The sequence below is a fragment of the Gouania willdenowi genome, chromosome 14 (assembly GCF_900634775.1).
Source record: "Gouania willdenowi chromosome 14, fGouWil2.1, whole genome shotgun sequence".
Lineage (NCBI taxonomy): Eukaryota > Metazoa > Chordata > Actinopteri > Blenniiformes > Gobiesocidae > Gouania > Gouania willdenowi.
In genome coordinates, this window is record NC_041057.1 from 10,108,113 (window position 1) to 10,128,662 (window position 20,550).

The following is a 20,550-nucleotide window of genomic DNA, read 5'->3' on the forward strand; positions in this document are numbered from 1 at the left end:
TGAATTTTAACTGAGTTAAGATGAATGACTTTGTAATTGTAATTAGCATGAAAATTCTATAAAAATTGTGAATTATGATTGATTAAACTGAAAAACTACTATGGCTTACACATGTTTAGTTAGCAATTATTAAAATATCAAGTTTTCCCACTAGCAGGGTTAGAGTGAGGATACAATAGAATTTTATTCAAATAGAGACAATACAATTTTACAGAGTAACAAAACGGTGAATGCAACTGATATTTTGTACAAAGAGTTTATAGATGTTGCTAAATTCCAACTATTGTCCAAAGTTGAGTTTTTACATAAAAATATTATAATCAATACACTAAAATGTGGAGATACTAAAACGACACAGAGCACACCAGAGGTGAAAGTATGCACGTTACTGTAATTGAGTTGCTTTTATTGGTACTTGTACTTTTTCGAGTATATTTCTACATCAGTTATTTTACTTGTACTTGAGTACATTTAAAAAAAGTAATTTGTTAAATTTGTACACCCAACAATTACTGAGTAATTCTTTTTTTGTTTTAAAATGATCAATGGACATTGTGAAACTACAAAAAAAAAATGACCAGACAACAATCAAATGCATCACATCACATCATAGCCGACCAACCAGATTAAATGTAACGCATCACGCCAAAACAGCATTGAATAGAGGTTATTTTCTCAGTTTTAGAGTTCATAAATGTAGAAATACCTAGAGCCTGAGATTTGGTTTATTTTTAATGGAATTCATTGGTGTTATTTTATTTTGAAAAATAATTGCACATTGTGCCTTTGTGAAAAATAAATTAGGTTCCAATTGTGGTAGATTTGGTCTCTCCCTTTTTAAGTTCATACATGAGATGTTTACTGTATGCAAAGGAAACGTAGCAAGATTTATTACCAACAATAAACGTGGGGGTGAAAGTAACTCGTAACTTTTACTTTCATCACTATTTAATTGAGCTACTTTTTACATGTGGTTGAGTATTTATTGTATGACTTACTTGTACTTGTACTTGAGTACAATTTCAAATCGAGTAACAGTACTTCTACTTGAGTAGGATATGTCAGTACTCTTTACACCTCTGGTACACACATACAAATCATCACAACGCATTATGACTAAAAAGTTAGCAAAAATATAATTGAGAACATCATTATAAATGACTTTCAGGGGAAAAATAATTATTCTATTTTTTGTAATTGAAAAAATACCTGTTACTGTAATCAGAATTGAGTTGTAATTAAACATGGATGATTGAAAATGTAATTGTAATTGACTCCAACCCTGAATGATAAGCAAAAACACTAAATCATGGGGTCTGACAACATGGAAAACTCTTCACTGGGTGTCATGTTTCGTATTGAAATGAAAGGTGCAATAATTCATGTGGCTGACGGACACTTGTGAAAGTGACACGATGGTGTGAGTGGCAGCCACTGTACAGCAGGTGCAGTGTTTCCTTATGTCAACAGAGGGCAGGGTAGATACAAATGTCATCGAAACTGGGCTGGAGTTTCGGTGAGTCAGTGTAAATACCAATGTTGCTGATAACAGCAAGAAAGCAAATGTGCCTTTAAGCAGCCCTCAGTGTGCAGCACAATCAGCAGCATTTACAGATGGACAAAGTGACAGAGAGTAGATTCATCTAATGACTTAACATCAGCTGATAATACAGGCCAGAATAAGAAGCTATCTATACATGAAATAAGAACTGTATTGATTATTTGCAAATGATGTAAGCTACTGCAAAAAACTGAAATGCAGCCTCAGGTGAAAACCCTAAATGCAGACAAGCTACAAATTGACCATAAAATGCAAATAAAACTGACAACATTTTTTAAATTCCACACTGGAGAAAAAAAAACCCGCATTATAGTCACCCTTCAGCTTTTCCCAGGTGGTTTGTTTGCTGTTCTAAAGCAAACAGAGCGAGAATATAGGCCAGAGCATATGAGCCGTGGAGCACTTCTGACACTAACCGTGTCCTTTGGCCTCCAGCTTCGTATAAGCTGCGTTAAATCATGAGCTGTGTACGTCTGCATGGCCGATCATTGGCCCTTTAGCGCTCGCTGACTGTGTGCGTTTCTGCTCAGGCCTCAGTGTGTGTGTGTGTAAACAGCATCAGAGAGAGAGTGTAAATAGGCCACATTACACAAACACACGCTAGTGCATTAGAGAATTCTTATCAGATGGTTTTTATGCAGTCACAGATTGTCGTGTGTTTGACTGCAACTTAGCATGACATGATTCTAGAAAGGAGATTTAAAGATGAGACAGCTGGGTGGAGTGGATTTAAGCGAGTCATGCTTAAGATAATGTTATGAGAACGTCAGGTACAGGTAAAGATTGTTTCAAAATTCCACTTTTTCCAGACCTTCATTTTAAAACATAAATAAATGTTTGGTTTTCACTACTCTGAATATGTATATAATTTATCACCAAATCATTTAAAGAAGACAACTTTCTTTATCCACTCTTGACCTTAACTTTTATGAGCCAGGTAAGAGTTTTGTCAACAATCATACAATGTATTTTGAAAAGTTGGCTCACAAACATTACGTGGACATCACTAGGGCTGGGCACTATATCCAGATTACAGATATATCAAGTTTTCTTTTACAAAATTGCAATATCGCTTATAACGAGATATTTTTATTTTATTCATCATTTAGTATTCAAATATTAGTTTTAGGGAGTTGTTGCCTTCTCTATTTCTCAGGACAACATGAAAAACGTCCTAACCCAGACCGTGCCCTAAACAAGCCATACTACACTACAGAACTCACTCACACGTGCTGTCCCTTGGAGGAGAAAAAGCTAAAATTGGAAAATATTGCGGAGCTGTTTGTTAATAAATGTGCCTGTGTGGAATTTTAAATCAGCAAATTTACCCCAAATTTTTCTTTCTGGTAAGAATTTATTAGAACTATAAATATTACAATATATATCATGTATCAGCCATTTTGAGAAAAAATATTGAGGTATGAGTTTTGGTCCATATCGCCCAGCCCTAGACATCATCTGTCCGTCAAAGCAGCACTGAAACTTGACAACACCTGGACAGGTCTTAACTCATTTACTGTCAAAGACGTCTAAAGACGTCTTTTGGTTTAGTAACATTGACTGCCAAAGACGTCTAAAGACCTTAATTGTGTTTTTGGCTGGGGTTGCTAGGAGACAGTGTGACGAAGCTCTCCTGCGAATATTGAGCTTGTGCAATGTTGTAGTGACCAACTGGTGCCATGTAGGTGGCAGCAGCGCACCATTGAATAAGAGATCACCCGCGATGGGCAGAGCTCAGAGGAAGGAAAGGAGTTTGCAAGACAGAGAATGGTGCTACGAGAGTTGATGCTGAAGTTCACAGCAGCTCACACTCGACCAGCATGTGTGGAACTAAGTGGACTATTGAGAGTGTCATGATGGTGAGGGAAAACGATCAAAAAACGGGTGACATGGCATGTCCGGGAGGAGGAGGAAGTTGGGTGTGGGGAGAATGACGGGGGGGAGAGACTTGGAGGGAGGCCAAAATACAGTAAGAAATCCATTCAATTCTGACCTAGATAGCAAAATAATAATTTTGCAATCAAAAGCCTGGTCTCACTGTTGTTTAGGTAGTTTATAGTAGGGTAGAGGTGTCACTAAAGCAAAAAAAAAATTGCTTCAAAGTCACTAATAGGTTTTTTCAGAAAAAGACGTTTTTTCAGCTTTTTCTCACAAACTGGCGATTTGTGTAAAACTTGCCTTATTTTTTTGAAACAAAATTGTGGGTTTCTTACCTTCTCTTCTGCATCGGTGTCCTCGTCCACGGTGCTGAGAGCGTTTTGAACTCTGGCCAGGCGAGCAGAGAGACACAGCAGTAGGCTGACCACCCTGTCCAGGTCTCCTATGAAGAGGTTGTACCTCTCCAGCTCTACGGGCTGACAGCGCTCACGGACCAGCACCACCAGTGCATCCCCTCGGGCCGCATTCTCATCCATGTCCAACTGCAAGGCACTGCGAGTCTCTTCCAGTGAATGCAGACGCTCGTTGATGTAAGACACTAACAGATGCTGTGAATAAAGCATTGGGGTGTAAATTGTTTGAAAGTGTAGTAAGTAAACTGGCTTTGAAATGTATGAAAAGGCCATCATTTTGGCCACAATTCAGAAAACAAATTACCTAAAATGACAGTGCTATCAGTACAGTAAGATAGTAAGAGATTACTTTTACTCTAAAAAAAAAGCCTGATTTCAAAGCTAGGAAAAGCAAAACCTAACCACTTGTTTGCATCGACTAATAATTACCTTCTTCTCAGTGATGTCAGCTTTGCTTTGCAGGTCTGTGCCCTCAGATTTCAGGCTGTCAGATGCAGATTGTGGCATTGGCTCAGAGCCTTCATTCACTTCAGAACTACAAAAAGAAAACAATTAATTCGATTTTTGATTTATGAAATTCTGTTACATTTTCCCCCCTTTACATTTGTTTATTTAAAATTTGTTGGACTCTGAAATCGAGTGGCACATTCTGCGTGTAACTGATGAGTGATTATGCAAGAACCAGGTGTGTTTGTACGTGTGATGTAACAAAAGGTAACCCAACTCTTGTGAAGATCAGTTGATCAGCCAATAGAGACTATAGTCAAGTTTCATGGAAAAGAAACCGAGATGCCCTAACCACTTTGCACTGGTGTTTCCTAAAAATAGTTTGATATTGAGATCTAAACTTTACAGTAATGTACACTTTCCTGTGTAAACATTTTAAGGTAGGCATTAAACTGCTGTAATACTTTCATAAACCCCTTAGTATTGGGTGGTAACCAACCCTTTGCCTTCAAAATAACATTAATTCTTAAAAACACACTGAACAAAGTCAGGGATTTTGTGGGGATTATACTGCGGTTGATGACGAACCAGTTCTACCAAACATGTGCTAATAATTGTCAATTTAATGCAGTTAGTAAAAGAAAAATGAAGGAGTATATTAATAATAATAATATACTTATTCAAAGCACATGTTACAAAGTGCTTTCCAAAGGCAGCTATACATTATAAACTAAATAGAGTCTTAGCTACAGATTAAAACAGTTTAAGTTACTTAAATTTTAATAGAGTCAGCAGACCTGACTGAAAAGGCTCCGTCCCCTTTAGTTTTTACCCGGGCCCTTGGAACAGAGAGCAGAACTTTGCATGAGGACCTTAAGGAAGTGCTGGCCTATAAGGTACTAAAAGCTCTGTGAGGCAAGGCTATTTAGGGCCTTAAAAGAAATCAATAAAATCTTAAAATCAATGCTCAAACACTGGAAGCTAGTGTAAAAACACTAAAACAGGGATAATATGGTCACATTATTTGGTTCTTATTAAAAGCCTGGCAGCTGAGTTCTGGACAATTTGCAATCGGTTTACGGAATTTGTTTCATGCAGGAAAAAAACGCTGTTACAAATCTAAACGAGAAGAAATAAAAGCATATAAAATTGTTTCTGTATTGTATGAGACTTAAAACTGAGGAAGGAATGACCAAACTCTGCCCCCAAGGCCAGATTGTGGAAAGTTCTAGCCACATAAAGCTAATTTTCCTTTAAATTCAGAATATTTTAGCTCAGACCTCTTCCAAGTAGGGGGAATGTAGGGCCACAATTGGACAATCCTCTTCTAGTTGAAACTGATCTACAGTAATATATTTGTTGGCAATAACTCCTACCTCTCTGCACTGCTCTTCTGCTCTTGTTTCTTCTTGTAGTGTTCCTCCATTAGCAGGGTGTCCTCTGACAGAAGCTGCTCCATCAGCATCAGGGCTGTCTTGCGATTCGCCAAAGGGTAGAGCACTCTGGCCAATGACTGATCAGCTTTGACAATTGTTTTTACAAGCTCCCCCCACAACGGTCTCTCAACAGGAGTCCTCATACTGTCCGTCTCTCCTTCTGGGGTCCCCCTTTCCTCCAACACCACGGTTTCTCCCACTTTCTCATTTTCTGTTTCTGACAATTTCCTGTTTCCCACATGCTGAGAAATGTCTGTGTCAGACGTGGACAGACGTGGGGACGCAGTGTTTTCCCTCGTCTGGTTTGAAGAGACAGAATTAGTAGACTCAAAAAAGACTGTCGCTGGTGAAGACTGGACCTCCTCTTTGAGCTCTTCATTAGGTGGGAGAATCCAGAGCGAGCGATCTGTGGTGATGCCGCAGCTCAAAGACACTTGATTGGTTAAATCTGGTGGTTGGTTGTCTTCACTTGGTTCGTCCACCGACTGCTCATTTCCTAATTCAGGCACCGAATACGTTTGGACTCTAATAGAAATAAAAGGCATCGATAAGAATTACCTTTGAATGAAATTATTAATCTACACGAGAAAATATTCAACATACCTGGAGCTAGGCCTGTTTTCACAGGAGGGCTTTGTTGGCATCAGAGAGGACATGATTTCCCTTTCACTGACCTGCAGAACTCGGGGAGAAGGCGGGTTTGAAGAGGTCCCACTTGGCTGTCTATTGGACTTCAAGTCATCTGATTCAGGAAGTGCAGACTGACTTCGGACTCGAGAAGAAGAGCTGGAGATCGGCGAGGTGGATCGACTTAAGTTAGCCTTTTCTGCTGTTGTATCAGCCTCTGGTTCACAACTCTTCTTCAGGGTTTGGTTTTGTGTCTGTCCCTGAGGGTTATTCTGAGTAGCCATCTCTGTTTCTTTTGCCATTCTATGGGTTTCATACTGGTTCTTCCTGATCTTGTCCAGTTTCTTGGCTTCTCCCACTTCATCAGAGAATAAATCTCTCTTCTTCTCTCTGTCAGTATGTCCAGGTTCTGTTGAATATCTCCACAGCTGATCCAGCTGCTCTGAGCTTCTACTTAAGGCGGAAATTTTTGCAACCTTTGAGGTCCCGAGTTCTTCCATAGACTTCCCTCTCAGGCCAATCACTCGGACAGGCTGCTGGCCTTCAGGCACTGATGTTATTGCTGGTTCCTCAGTCGTTCTCTTAGAGGTGCTGAAAATTCAAAAAAAAAGAAAATGTATTGAACCAACTTTAAAGGTACTTTTGCTTTAATAAATGTTAGATAATTACAAATAACAGTTAATAGTAGTTCATTGTAACACTCATAGAACACATTTAAGACCCAGATTTCGAAAAATACCCTGCTTTCTTTAAAAACAGCGCAGCAGCTTTTTCTTTATAAAGGCTAGCCAATAAATCTCTTGAAACAATGTTGCTTTGCTTAAGCAGGTGGGTGGTGACTTTCAATAATGACTCCTGTTGGGATTTACAGTCTGTGCCAAAGGCAGCACACACATCACTGACCTAAAAACTCTACTGACCTAAAACAAATGAAAGTGTCCCAATTTGTCTGCGGCACTAGCACATACCTCTGGGTTTCCATAGCATTAACCGGTAATGGATCCTCTTTATACGCATGTGGCTGCAGAGCCAAAGGAGAGAGAAAAGTATACAATGTGATGCTGACGTAAAAACAACAGTACATAAAACAAATGCTTCTTCAGGTGTAAATGTGATTTACCTCAAATGTATGTGGGGTGGATGTGGAACGGTTCCTGAGGAAACTGGGTGGTTCTGGTTGGTCAAGTAGAGGTCTCTGCTGAGGCGGATTTTACCTGAGCTGGACCCTGGCTCTCCCTTCGTCTGGTTTGATTCTGCTGGCCAGCAAACTGGCCTGAACAAGACAGCGCTGAGAAGAACTGGGCATACCTGTTACAACAAATGCACACAAATTGTTTATGCACAAAAAAGCAGATTAAAAAAAAGTTTTTTATTTATGTATTTGAAAAACTATCAACTTCAACCAATCACACTTTTAGCACTTTTTCTTACCTCATAGAGCTGGTAGAGGAATCCAGTATTCGACCTGCTGAGTGGGGTCTGTGAAGCTTTTTCTTTATCAATTTACTTTCCATATTCCCTGACAATGGCCGTGGACCCCAGTCAAATGGTTTCTCCCCCAGAGAATGCCTCTGTCTCGGTGGAAGCGGAGTCTGTGGAGCTGGCTGCTGAGGCTCTGCCACCTTCTGGCCCGTTTTTCTCTCCATATACTCGACCAGGGCCTTATGTTGCAAATGCTTTAGGTTTGTCTTTGAGACATTGGATGCAGACAGTGTTCGACCTCGTGTCTCAAACACTTTCCTCCGTGCTGCGACGAGTCCCTGGGCTTCATTCTGCAACTGCTCATCTCCTTCAGATTCACCTGCAAGCATGGTTTCACTTCCATTGCTGAAGGAACGACACATTAGTTGGTCAGGGCCACTCCCCAGCTGGTTGAGCTTTTCTGGTTCAGAGTAACACATCTTTTTCTGCTCTGCAGTTAGCCTTTTTCTCCCTCGGATGCGTACTACCTGAGGCTGAGCCTCATTTGCAGATCTTCCCATTTCCTTCACCATTTTGTGCGAAGTCTTTTCTTCATACTCATTAACATCCTCTTTTAGGCTCTCTGTCTCCTCAGGGGTCACAGCAGGTATGAGTGTATCTATGGAAAACTCAGAGTCCAGTGATGAAAAGACAGAGTGAATGGCTGAGTACCTCGGCTCTGGATTTTGTCTGACACGGTGTGGCCAGGACAATTGCAGGTCTCTTCTTTTAAAAGATGTTTCCCTTAGGACTTTTGACTGGGCATCCTTCAGTTTTTCTTTGTAATACTTCTTAAATGAGTCATCAAGTGTGTTACAGGCTACTTCTCCCCTATTGTTCCTTTTCATTTCATCTGGTGGCATTCTGGCATCATTTATTGTGCCATTTTCTTGGCCCGGTTCCTTCCTAGGCTTTAATGGTGCCCTGTTGGCTCCAGTCAGGTGGTACAAAAGAGGAGTTGTTTCTTTGTTTATCCTGTCACATGCAACATCTCCCAAAGGTTGTCGTTTCCCTCTTTTTGTGAAATCTTCTTTTTTGTGAATATTGTTCTGTTCATTATTGATCAGGGAGGTTACTTCCATCATTTGAGTTGGTGTATGTGCTGAGGAGTTTCTGTCAGGTCCACAGTAGAAGATCGGGTTGTTAGCCGTGTGGCGACCAATCTCTCGATTTTCACTTTCTTCAAAGGTATTGAAGCTTGGAGAAGACTGCGTCAATCTGAGGGGTGGTTGGTAATTCTCCTGATCCTTGGATATCAGGTCGTCTTCCAGGGACAAAGAAGTGTAATTCTCTCTCTCATCGGTAATTGTACAACTGGAGGAGCGAGAACTGTCTTGGAGAGGTTGAAACAACTCATCCATTGTGCTGTAACATCTTTCTTTTTCACTTAATCGATGCGTCTCCAGCAGTGTGGAGATCTCTGCGCAAGACTCGGACCCACATACTGACAGAGAGTGTGTCCTCATACTCGAATCAGGTTGCTTACACACTCCTGTGACAAAATAGAACTGACCCTTATGCTGAATGCTGCTATTGATAAAACTCTGCCTTGCATTCCAGGGACTGGTAGAGCGCGTTGGCTCTGATCCAAGCCAATCATTCACTGAGTTTGATCTTTTGCGTTGACTTTCAAAATGCTACTGTTACTTGTTTGTTTTGAATTGTCTCTAATGCACTCACTACCAGTTGAAAGCTGTTTATTCGTCAGGTGCTCTGTCTGGCTGTGTGCCTCGGGAGGTGACCGGCTTAGGGTGTTTGCTGACTTCTGCTGTTCAGCAGCCACTTTGTTATCCGCGATAGAAAGGTATTCCGGGTTCATCGATACTCTGCTCTGATCTCGAGGCTTGAGGTGGGGCTTGTAAGTCGATGGCTGACGGGTTTGTTGTTGAGGTTGCTGAGGGCCTTTCCAAACCGAGTACACTGGGTCTGAATTAAAGATCAGGTTGCTTTTAGTTGGGTTCGCCGTCTCTATTCTTGAAGCATTCAGAGTATGAGGCTGTGGATTGACACGGTTGATAAATCCTGTCTGTTGCTGAGGCTGTAGTTGTTGGGAATTAATCTCAGTATTATATTGGAAGCCTCTGCTGTTCTCCAAGTTTTTGTCGCTATGAAACTGTCTTGGCGAGCTGGAACTGGAGGAGGACGGATAAGCTGGGTAAGCACTTTGGGATGCAGTCCCTAAAAGCACTGCTGGTTTAAGGAGATTGGTGCTGTTGGGTTGAGAAAGATTATCATCATTATACCTTGGAGGGTTTACAGTTGAGTTTGTGTTGTTTCGATATTTGTTGTGAAATGGCCTCAACAGAGCGATAGAGTTGGTCCATGGTTTTTGAATCAGACTGCAAAACTTGGGTGGGCTGGTAAATGGACTTTACATATTTATTATCAGAATAGTGGCAGAAGGTGCTGGATTGCATGTCTTCTGGGAAAGGAGAGGGATAGTCCGGGGCAGTGGAGCCCCCAGAAAAAGAGCTGTAAGCAGAGTCTCCTTTGCCGTGTTGGTGGTGTGAAAGTTGCTCGACGATACTGCTGTTAGACTTGGCTGGGGAAAGCCGGCTGACAGGCAGGCTCAGAGGCTGCAAGTCCACGTTGCTCATTCTCTCAAAGTGGAAGTTGTAAGAATCCATGGAGGACTTGAGCGAAGGGAAGAATGGGATGGATAGGAATCATGTGTAGTGATGATGCGCTGATGCATGTGTCTTCTTTGTGAGAGCAGATGAGGAGGTGGTCATTAGCACGTTAGCAACAAGTTGTCTTTCAGGTTGGTTAAGGATTCAGCAATTTTTCTGCCTTCTTTTTGTTTATTCAAAGCCTCTTGAGCTGGTTTGATCCTAAAAAAGAAAAGTCAGACTGTTTATCAGCATAAATCTTGAATGACTCAGTAAAAATAAATATTGAAATGAGCATTTATGCTACTAATAGAGCATTAACCCAGGCTATAATGAAACATACTCAAATATAAAAAAGAAAAAAATCAACAGAAAACATCATGACATTTTTATATTTAAGTCATCTGTGTATGCTTGAAAACATTAATAAGTCTATTGAGGTGGTTGAGGTTATGAATATGAAAAACGACTTTGTATAAAAGACAAAGTTTCATTTTTTTTTTTTTTTTTCTTTTTTCACCAGAGACAATTGAGCAAAGGTTGAAAATGTGAAGCCTCGACAGTCTTCCATGTAAGAGGTCTGTAAATCATTAGAGATAAAGATAATAGTTACTAAGCTTATATCACTCATCACTCAATTTATACTCATCCTTTGCCAAGAGAGTGACCTTATCCAGGTCTATAACTTTCACTCATACCTACCAACACGCAACAGTTTGGAATGAAAGATGTTCCAGCTGAGCACATGAGATAATTGTTGGTATTTAATGCTGTGTATGAGGAATTCAAAACCTCTAGAATGTACTGTACGCAAGCTTCGACTGATTAGTTTAAAGAATCCTCCAACATCATAAAGTGAAAAAATTGACCATATGGAAGATTTTCACTGTTCTTTGTTTCACAACAGCTTGTTCAGTACTGGGTTTGTACAGTAAGCCACCTGTTTGAAGGAGTTTTGCCTGCTGCTGTGGAGTAATACGTACTCTAATTAAAGGCCCTGAGGTTGGCAGTGCACGTTGCAGCTCACAAATGAAAAAATGTCAGGAATCCCATGTGGAAGGTAAGCAATGTCAGAGGGTAAGTCATGTGAGGGATGTAGAAAACAGTGTGGCCTGGCAAATAATAGGCGACCTTTAACATTTGTGGGACTTATGGGTAAGGTTTTATTGTGGGAGACTTTCGAGTTTGTAAGTTTAATCGGCAGTTTTTAATGACTTGTGACTCGTAAAATGTTTCAATACTTCATTAGTAAAGATAAAACAAATCAACCAACACCTGTTAATTTCCTGGACACACTTTATATATATATATATTTTTTTTTTACTTTATTAGCCTCTAAATGTCTGGAATAAAGCCAAATAACCTCTATAATTGTAATGTATTGTTTGTGATTGCCAAGTTATTTACTTACTTAGTTATCTATTTACTTCTCTTTAGAGGCCTATAAATCTCTGGAATAAAGCCAACAATTCGCCATAAATATAATGCACCATTTGCAATGTGTTAAGATTGTCAAGTTATTCAATGGGGCTCTTTATGGCTCAGGAGTTAACAGGAAAGAAGGGCATAGTAAATACTGGAATTTAAATGTAATTTCCAATGTTTGGTTCTGTTAAACCAAATTTACACTAGATTTAATCATTAATTGCAACAAAATAGTTTTTGCTCATAGCATGTTTTCAACTCAATATTTAATTTTTTTGGTAAATAATAAAGAAAATGTGATTTTTTCAATGTCATCAGCACAAGCCTCCTTCATCGCTGACTATTTAAAAACCTGTTGTGCATGAGTTAATGATAGCTTCACAGTGGACTCTAATGACAGGGCTCTCTCATGACCTGCATGCCTTTACTTGGCTTTGTCAACAAGTTTGAAGCCGCATACCTGTCATGCACATACAAAGACAAGTGTTGCTAATTAAACAAAGACATTCCAACCATGCGATCACCAATGGCAGTGTAGGATCACTCCCTCACAGTGGGAACTTTGATACAACGTGTGTTTACACCCAAGTGTGCATTAAGTGTTGCTACTTAAAATATTGTAACTAAATCTAGCATGCAATTTTTTCCCAGCGCCACCCGGTTTTAAGGGAGCATCTTCAAAGGTGATTCTAGATGGTTGTAGGAGCCATTCTAACAACAGTACTAAAGTGGGTTTATGTGTGTATAAAGGGCCATCTTATCTGCAATGCATAGGTGAGTGTATGTGCGTCAGTGTGTTGCTTTCTCTTTCCTCTGCAAACACACAGTGAGAGGAAGAGTGGGGCTCCGAAACACGGGAGCGTTGGAGTGGAAGTGATGGAGGGGACAGGCAGTGACAGAATGTACAGAGAGGGGAGAGCAAAGAGGGGGGATGGAGGGTAAGGCAGAGCGAGGGTGACCGGCCCAGACAAATACCCTCACACGCAAATCACAACAACAGACGAGAGAACAGGACGAGGACCTGTGGGAATAGTTCAATATGACTTAAAATCATTATTCAGCAGTCACAACAGAAACTCAGGTGTGAAAACTGCATGGAAATCAACTTCTACCTCAGTGTTTTGAAGGACTAGTAGACAACAATGAGTAGGATGAACAAACTCACCAAAAGTTAGACTTCCTTAAGTCCATTTTAAAAAACACAACTTCCTCATTTAAAGAAGAAAAAGTCCTCCGTCCTGGTTTTCCATTCAGAACATTGTTCTTTTACTACAGAAAGACTCAAGCAAGTAACCAGGAGAGCCAGATATTAGAGGGAAGACTTCTAGCTGGTTCCCACTCTCCCCCCTGCTAAAGAGCCTGGGCTGCCTAGCAGGAGCCACTGATTGGACGGTGGATGACGTCCGGCTCTCTGGTGCACAATGAGCGCAGTGGAGGGAATATTTCACTGCTGCAGATAGCTGCTAGTGCTGCCGGCCGCTTGAACAGAGAAAGCAAAGGAAAAAAAAAAAAAAAAAAAAAAAAGAGGCCTCGCATTCCTGGTTGGCTTCAAAGACGGAGCACAGCCCGGGCGCCATTCATTCCCAAGGCTCCGAGTCCGGCACATGGAGACTAGCCAAGGCAGGAGGCAGGGTGGAGGAAGGGAGGGGGCAACAGTGGTGGTAGGGGTGGGTGAATGTTATGGCTGAACTTCTGAGACTCACCGTCTACCCTAAAAACTGTCACAATAACTTGCTATCATTTTCAATCAACAAATATTACCAATTTCTTTAAGCAAACTTTTAGTTAAAACTATACCTGAACCTTTGTTTGTTACCGAGAGAGTCCCTTAACACTCAAAGTAAACCCAAGTGTCTGCCATGTGAGTCATATATTGTAAAAAAAAAAAAAAACCCAAAAACCTTGAACGTAGATCGTGTGTCAAACCCAAGGCCCGGGGGCCAATTCGGCCCGCAGAAGAAAATAAAAATAATGTTTAAAAACAGAATCAATGTGAAAATTACCAACTAATTTGACTGTAAATTTTGCAGTCCCTCAAAATACATAAATTCATTGGTTTTCCCATGTTTTATATCACATGATGGCTGCAATTTTACTCAAATTATTCCACAAGATTTCCCCAAATTAAATAAAAATTTATCGCAAAATCAATTACATTTAGGTGACGATCCTGCAGGGACTGATGCAGTATCTGTCACCTCTTGCTCAGATTTTGTCGGTGCCTTACATACTTTACTTGTCTATTAAAGACGGAAGTGCAAAGTAGGGCATATTAATGTTGAAATTCCTTGTATTCCCACCTGTAATCTGCGGCCCACTTGAGATCAAACTGGTCTGTATTTGGCCCCTGAACTAAAATGAGTTTGACACCCCTGATGTAGATAATTAGAAGAAAAAAAAAACTAAAATATACAAAAACAACTTCAATCTAAAAGAAATAAAATCTTTAGAAAATAATATTTAACATTCATTCCACATGTGAAGATGTTCTACATTTGGCACTGACAAAGTTGAGTGCTCTAATGCCTCAGATAAGTGTCAGATTTAAAAAAAAAAAAAAAAGTTTCTCACTTCATTAAACATTGGAATTAAAAACATAGACACAGAGGATTCGAGGGCAGGAGTGAAGCTCTCAACCATTCCAGAGGCCGATAGCTGATCCATGAGTAGAGCAGCCAATAGGATTTTTAGCTCAGAACAATTTCCACACGTGATCACAAGTGAACTTCCTAAGAAGTTTAACTCCAATGTGTTGAGGTGATGTGTAAACAAGGATAAGCCCATGATCACTTTCCGCCCACTGACAGAGTTAAGCACTACATCATGGGGGGATGGAGAGTGTGCAGTAAAACATGTCTGTGGACTAGGTCGATTCAGGCCCTCTCATTAGAAAGAAAAACAAATGAACACAAGAGGAATCCAGGGCTGGAGGGGAGCAATAATTGCTTTCAATTTTAGTCTTTGATTTGTGAACATAAGCTAAGATAAGAGAGAGATGGGGAGGGCAAGAGTGAAGAGATGCACTAAAATAGTGGAAGTTTAAAAGAAGGGATGATGAATGCGAGTTAGGAAAGAAAATTAGCAAGCTCTCATTTTTTGCTGGCGGCTCCAGTTTAGTAAGCAATAATAGTTTTTAAAGAAAAATGTCCCCAATTACAAACAATTCATCTAAAATGTGGTTTTGGGGCTCGAGTGTGAACCTTTCTCACATTTTAAAGCACAAACCTTATTTAGACAAGAATTTTATGAATGGGATTTTAAATCAGCCCTGTGCAGGACGTATGCAAAACAAAACAGAGTGGGGAAAAAGTATTGAACATGTTAAGTTCTTAACGAAATACATTCAGGAGTGAGGTATTTTAACAAGGTCTTATGTGGTTAACTGACAATGAGTGACTGGGCGATAACGTGCTATGCATAGGTTAGTGGAATCCAATGTGTGTTTTTTGTTAAAAAAACACGATTAAAAAAAATTATTTGAACATTTTTTGGATCGATACAATAATTGTGCTGGGAAATTAGGGCTGGGCAAAAAAAAAAATCGATTTATCGGATTTGTAGATAAAAACGATTTTTGTTTTGGAAATTATAGAGTTTTTCCACCACAGTTTTTTCAGACTTTTTCACGTTCAGTCCTTGTGGGTTACTGTAGCGCAATGCGAGACAGCCCTCTTTGTTTACATGCGTTTAGCCTTTGAGTAGGTTATATGTGTGCCACAAGTTTTTGTTTAATTCTTTAGTTGAGATGCTGAGGGAAGAGTTAAATTTTTTTTTTAAATTGTAATGAGTATCTCTGGTCTTTGGAGAGAGCAGACATGTTTTCATTCGCTCCAATAACACGACCTTGGCTACAGCTGAACAGCCTGAAAAATTGGGCCCAAGACTGAAGGAAAATGGTGAAAAAACCGCAGGGAGGCCCTTCAGAACCCAATTCGGGTTTGGAAGAGGTCAAGGAGATGATACGCGAGGGTCTACGAAACCTATCTGCCGAGATAAAGTCGTTGGAAAAGACGCTGGAAAACTCACTGGAAAACCTACAAAGCGAAGCAAAGGTACTGAAAGAAAAGAATGAAAGAAATGCTGAAGAGATAAAATTGTTGAACGCCAGGGTTGAACAGCTGGAACAAAAGGAAAGAGAGAAAGATGTCATCATCACAGGCCTAAAGATAAAACCCAGGAGTTACGCGAGTGACGAAGAAACAAAATCGATTGAACAACAGGTCATTGACTACCTGGAGTCGAAGGACATTGTCCTGAACCCTGACAACATCAACTCCTGCCATCTCCTGCCAAAGAAAAATGATAACAGAGCTGTAAAAATAACCTTCACGAATATGAAATTCAAAGGAGAACTACTGAAGCAAGGAAGAAAGCTGAAGGAAATTAAGGTTTTTATTAATGAAAGCCTGACAAAAAAAATGCAAGCATCCCATGGAAGGCACGCCAAATAAAAAAAGGAGGAAAGATTTTAAAGACGTGGACAAGGAACTGCAGGATTTACATCACACCACTGGGAGAAGAGAACGGAAAACCAATCCTCATCAAAACGATGGAAGACTTGGGAAAATAGGAAGGATCCACCTAAACAACATTACTGATGGTAATCATGGATATGGACCCAGATCTATATAAACACTGGAAACAAAACTCAGACTGTGATTATTTTACGGAGACTGAATTAAATGTGGAAACCAAGAGTAAAAAAGGTCTGTCATTTATTCATTTCAATTGCTAGGTGGTGGGGTGATTAAGGATTACATTAAATTTAAATTCAAAGTGTTTATTGTCATATGTGCAGTTAGAAACACGTTTTCCTGTACAATGAAATTACTACCTTGCTTATGAACTAAGATATAATAATGTGTTTATACAAGTTAAATCTAACAGTGGAAAATACAACACTGCCAATAGAACTAACAACAGCTGGATTAACCTTGATGTAGAGACAAAACAAGCTGCAAACTTGTGTGTCCAAAAGAGACATTCCCGAGTGGTGACACTATGGATGAAAAGGGAAAAAAACTTCCAAACACTTTCGAAAGAGGAACTATTCTTGCACTGGAGGAATGCTAACAACGTCTGGCAGGGAACAAGGCCAACACGAACAACGATAGAGAGGAGGAGGAATAAAAAAAAAATCCCATGTAAATTTGCGATGGTAAAACAGGGGACGGGACCCAGATAAGCAAACTGCTTCTCTCGTCTCCTTTTTCGGCATGTACAAAAAAATTTTTAAAAAAAGTGACTGTAACCATGTCGGAAATAAACTGAATAAAAAAAAAAAAAATAATTGAAGCTACTGTGAAGTTGATGTTGCACTTTTGCTTAAACCTGGTTTAAAGCTTGAAATTGTTGAATAACAGAACCTCATTTACTTTTTATTTTAGGATTGTTCTATGCATTTTAACTCTTGAGGACAATCACAGCAATAAAGTTGCACTTTTGACAATATATGACGTCTGCAGTCATTTTTAAGTGCGTTGGAAAAAAAAAATTGAAAATCAAATCAAAACTCAAATTTTTCTTTAAAAAAATTGGAGATTTATTTTTCAGGCAAAATCGCCCAGCCCTATGTGAAATATCACAATATATCCCCAAATCAATTTTTTCTTTCACCCTTATTACAAACCTTTATAGATGTCAAAAGGTTTTAAAAAGGTGGAAGTGGTCCTATGTTGGGCACTGACGGCAGCAAAATGTCTAGTAGACGGAGGGAGACGGAAGGAGAGGTAAGAAGTAGTGTCGCCATTGAGAGCAATCTCCCACACCTGCAGAGCCATTCTGGTTAAGTGTGTGTGTGTCAGACAGACAGAAAAAAAAAAGAAATTTCACTGATTGGGTGCACAGGAGAAACACACTGTGGCTGCGTGTTGCTAGGTTGGGCTCACATCAGCGTTGCAAATCCCTCTTTGACCAACACAAGCTGCTACACTCTAATAAGGTCTGCATTCCTGCCTAAAAATTTGACCGTCTCATCATCTGTCTGCCCTATGTCGAAAATAATAATTATGATGATGACGATTTAAACAGACACAGATTAAAATCATTCAGCTAGTTGGAGTTTTTTGGGGTTTATATGACTGGAATTGAACTTTTTTTTAAAACCAAACTCTAATTCAACAAGCTTCTCATACAAAGGCAAAATAAACATGCAGCAATAAATAAGTTTGCCTGCTATAAAATGGCTCCTATGTTTCCTCCTGGTCTTATTATTAACCAGGAACTGATTTGTGCCTTAAAGCATGAGGCTAAAAAAAAGTTTATAGCAATGTTGAATATCTTGTACACTTAGCTGGCCTCTGAAAAGACAATTACTTTTGTATTAGAGACCACCTCAGGGATGCAATATGATCTAGTCATGGGGACTTAAACCGGATATCGTAGGAATTCCTCTGTACTGAAATAGTCCATGGCTGCAGGCTATTGAAGTTTATTTCTACTTAGGTGTCTCAAACAAAATGGAACAAAAAGTATATTATTTTCTGCAGTTTGCTCATTATAGTGTTCTATGTAAAATCTTGTTTGAGAACATACCTGTCTTGCTTGGATTTCAGAAACCCAACAGTTATAAAAAAGACATGTTATGTAACAAACAGAGCATCTAGTAAAATGGGAAAAACAAATGAACAGGATGTAAATATGTTTCCTTGTCATTGACAGTTCTCGAACATACAACATACTTAACCTCTCGTGCTCCAGAGTTAAAATATTTATGAAAGAAACACGCACCAATATGCTCACACGTAACATGAATGAAACAAAAAGTCCCAGCCCTACAGGAAGACACTGACAAACATCACAGGAAGAAAACAAAACACACACACACACAAAACAGATGACCCACTTCCTGTTTGAAGGTGGGAAAAGTCTCAATTACGCCATCATTACAGAAACACGCTGTCCTGACAGAAAAGAAGCCTATTGTTCTTCTGTGGTCTAACTGGGCTTCTTTAGCTCAGCCTTCATCTTTTTGAAGTCCCTGGAGGATCGCTGTCAAGACTGGGTCAGATAACACTCTCTGTGTTGCATTAAGGATGTTCCAAACATAATCTACATAAAATCTATCATCAGTTGTGCAGCAAGTAAACGCACAAAATCATGGAAAAATAAACAAAAAAGCAAAAATACACAAAATGACTCAATTAAAAATACAAATTTAAAGAAAAATGCAGCAAAGGACATCAAAAGTACAAAAGAATTTGACTAAATGACAAGTATAAACAAAAAATACACAAAACAGCAACAAAATTATACAAAAGAACAACAAATATACACAAAATAACAGAAAAATGTACAAAAGGTCAACAAAAACACACAAAAGGTCAACAAAAACACACAAAATGACCACAAATATACACAAAATAACAAACATTTACAAAAGGTCAACAAAAACACACAAAATGACAACAAATATACACAATATAACCAACAAATGTACAAAGCGTCAACAAAAACACATCAAAAACACAATTCTCTAAGTTCAATCCTGTATTATTAATCAGATTGGTCATAATTAAAGCAATTGGGAAGAAGATCAGCACCTCCAATTCTGAGGCCATGGTTCTTAGTAGGAAAAAGGGTGAATTGGTTGTTCCAGATCAGGGCAGCGGTCTGGTCTCAAGTGGAGGAGGTCAAGTATCTTGAGATCTCCTTAGGACGGAGCAGGAGATCAACAAGCAAACATAATCTAATCCTCACCTATGCTAACTTATGAGCTCTGGATAAACCAAAAGCATAAGATTGTGAGTATCAGCAGCTAAAATATGTTTACTCTGCACGGGCTCAGGAAATAAAGTGAGATGCTCAGAGTAGAGCCTCCGCTCCTCCAAGTCGAGAGGAGCCAATTGAGGATGTTCAGCCATTTGGTGAAAACTCCTCCGGGGAAAACTTCTTCAAGTGGTGTTCGAAGGTTATCCAGCTTAATTAAGATGTACATTTTAATCAGAAAACACAGGTTTGCAAATTACCAAGGTAAGATGAGCCATCATAATTATTTCAGTTAGAATAGCTTGTTTTTTTTTTACTTAAAAGAAGGCCTTTTTAAATTTTTGATTCATCCCTTGTGCAGCGTTTTTAACAGCTGACCTCTTCCTCTTAGCTCTGTCATGCTGCTCTAGCAGAGACCATCTCTGCTCTGCTCTATCACAGAATGACATGTGGGGTCACCAGCTTATCACAGACCACCGAGGTGATTCCACCTACAGTGGCCCCTGAAGCAGCGCAGCTACCGATGCATGATTTCCCCAGGAGCACAGGAGTGAGAAACAAAGAGAAGTCTACAAAGAACATGAACTATACCTTGTTATCTACTGAAATCATTAATTGTAGCTTTTGTAGCACAAACGCGGACAATTCAGTGATACCTTACATTGAATTGTTACTTTTGAGTTTACAAAACAAGAGATGTAAAATGTTTACATTTTGTTTCATCATCTTTCCCTGTTTAGATGACTTTATTGGCTATTCAACTTTTCAAAATTGTACCAAACATGCCAAATAGGGTTAATAGAGTCAATTACAGTTATTCATTTACAATTTCTTATGCTTTATAAAATTTACAAAAACTGGATAGTTATGCTGAAATAAATCACGCCAGATTACGTCACGTTGTCCTAAAAGGTTATTAAAAAACCTTTCATTACAACCAACCGCTTAATTACTCTCACTTTTTGCACGAAATGTTATGCAGTCAA

The 20,550-nt window shown here is 39.4% G+C and overlaps 1 protein-coding gene across 1 annotated transcript in view; it reads right to left on the bottom strand.

Annotated features, from left to right (window-relative positions):
• Window positions 1–20,550, bottom strand: part of shroom1 (shroom family member 1) — a 39,668-nt gene that overhangs the window by 2,869 nt on the left and 16,249 nt on the right. The window contains 12 exon segments of the mRNA XM_028466808.1: window positions 3,775–4,047; window positions 4,282–4,387; window positions 5,676–6,260; window positions 6,339–6,953; window positions 7,331–7,383; window positions 7,483–7,551; window positions 7,553–7,670; window positions 7,794–9,462; window positions 9,465–9,926; window positions 9,929–9,971; window positions 9,973–10,104; window positions 10,106–10,654. Of these exon segments, the coding sequence (XP_028322609.1) occupies window positions 3,775–4,047; window positions 4,282–4,387; window positions 5,676–6,260; window positions 6,339–6,953; window positions 7,331–7,383; window positions 7,483–7,551; window positions 7,553–7,670; window positions 7,794–9,462; window positions 9,465–9,926; window positions 9,929–9,971; window positions 9,973–10,104; window positions 10,106–10,450 (4,470 nt within the window). The 5' untranslated portion in view covers window positions 10,451–10,654.